Raw genomic sequence first — 575 nt, 5'->3', positions numbered from 1 at the left:
TTATTTTTTTTTCTTTTTTTTTCTCTAGTTAAGTGACCTAAAACAAGAAAAAGAGATCTTGCTTTGTTGACGATGAATCGTTTGCTGTTTTTTCTTCTCTTGGTGCTGAGCGTTGCTTGTGTGGGTGCTGTGGCTGGTGTGGAGCCTGCAGCTAGGGCCGCTGGAGAGACTGGTCCTGAAGAGCTTACTGCTTCTGGTGAAGGTCTAGCTGGTGTTGAAGATGTAAGAACAAGAGTGGAATCCACACAAGATCTTGGTTCTGTTCCTGGCAGCAGTGACTCTCGTGATGGCGTTCCTGCAGGTGAATTGGAACTGAAGGGCCCAGAAGTGGATTTGAAAGGACCTAAGGTGAAGCTAGAGCAAACACAGAGGGGGAAAGAAGAACGGCCTGCGGAAGATAATCAAGAAGTTAGAAACCCGTCTGAGAGGGGTAATCAAACTGTGCAAAGTCAGAATCATCAGGCACAAACTTCTGATTCTGAACCAACTTCATCTTCTTCTGGTTCTCCTTCTCCAGCTGGTAGTCCTACTACATCACGTACTGATGAGACCACAACTGTTGGTGACACATCGCC

The 575-nt window shown here is 46.3% G+C and overlaps 1 protein-coding gene across 1 annotated transcript; it reads left to right on the top strand.

Annotated features, from left to right (window-relative positions):
• Nucleotides 1-72: 72 nt before the first annotated feature.
• TM35_000641000 (uncharacterized protein) lies at nucleotides 73-573 on the top strand (the record flags this gene model as incomplete). The annotated part of the gene is made up of 1 exon (XM_029031041.1): nucleotides 73-573. A coding segment is annotated over one exon (501 nt), but the record flags the coding sequence as incomplete, so codon positions are not given.
• Nucleotides 574-575: the final 2 nt, after the last annotated feature.

This window comes from Trypanosoma theileri, assembly GCF_002087225.1.
Source record: "Trypanosoma theileri isolate Edinburgh chromosome Unknown TM35_Tth_64_V1, whole genome shotgun sequence".
NCBI classification, from domain to species: Eukaryota; Euglenozoa; class Kinetoplastea; order Trypanosomatida; family Trypanosomatidae; genus Trypanosoma; species Trypanosoma theileri.
Note: the sequence above shows the minus strand (reverse complement) of the source record. Positions and strands in the feature narration are given on the sequence as shown.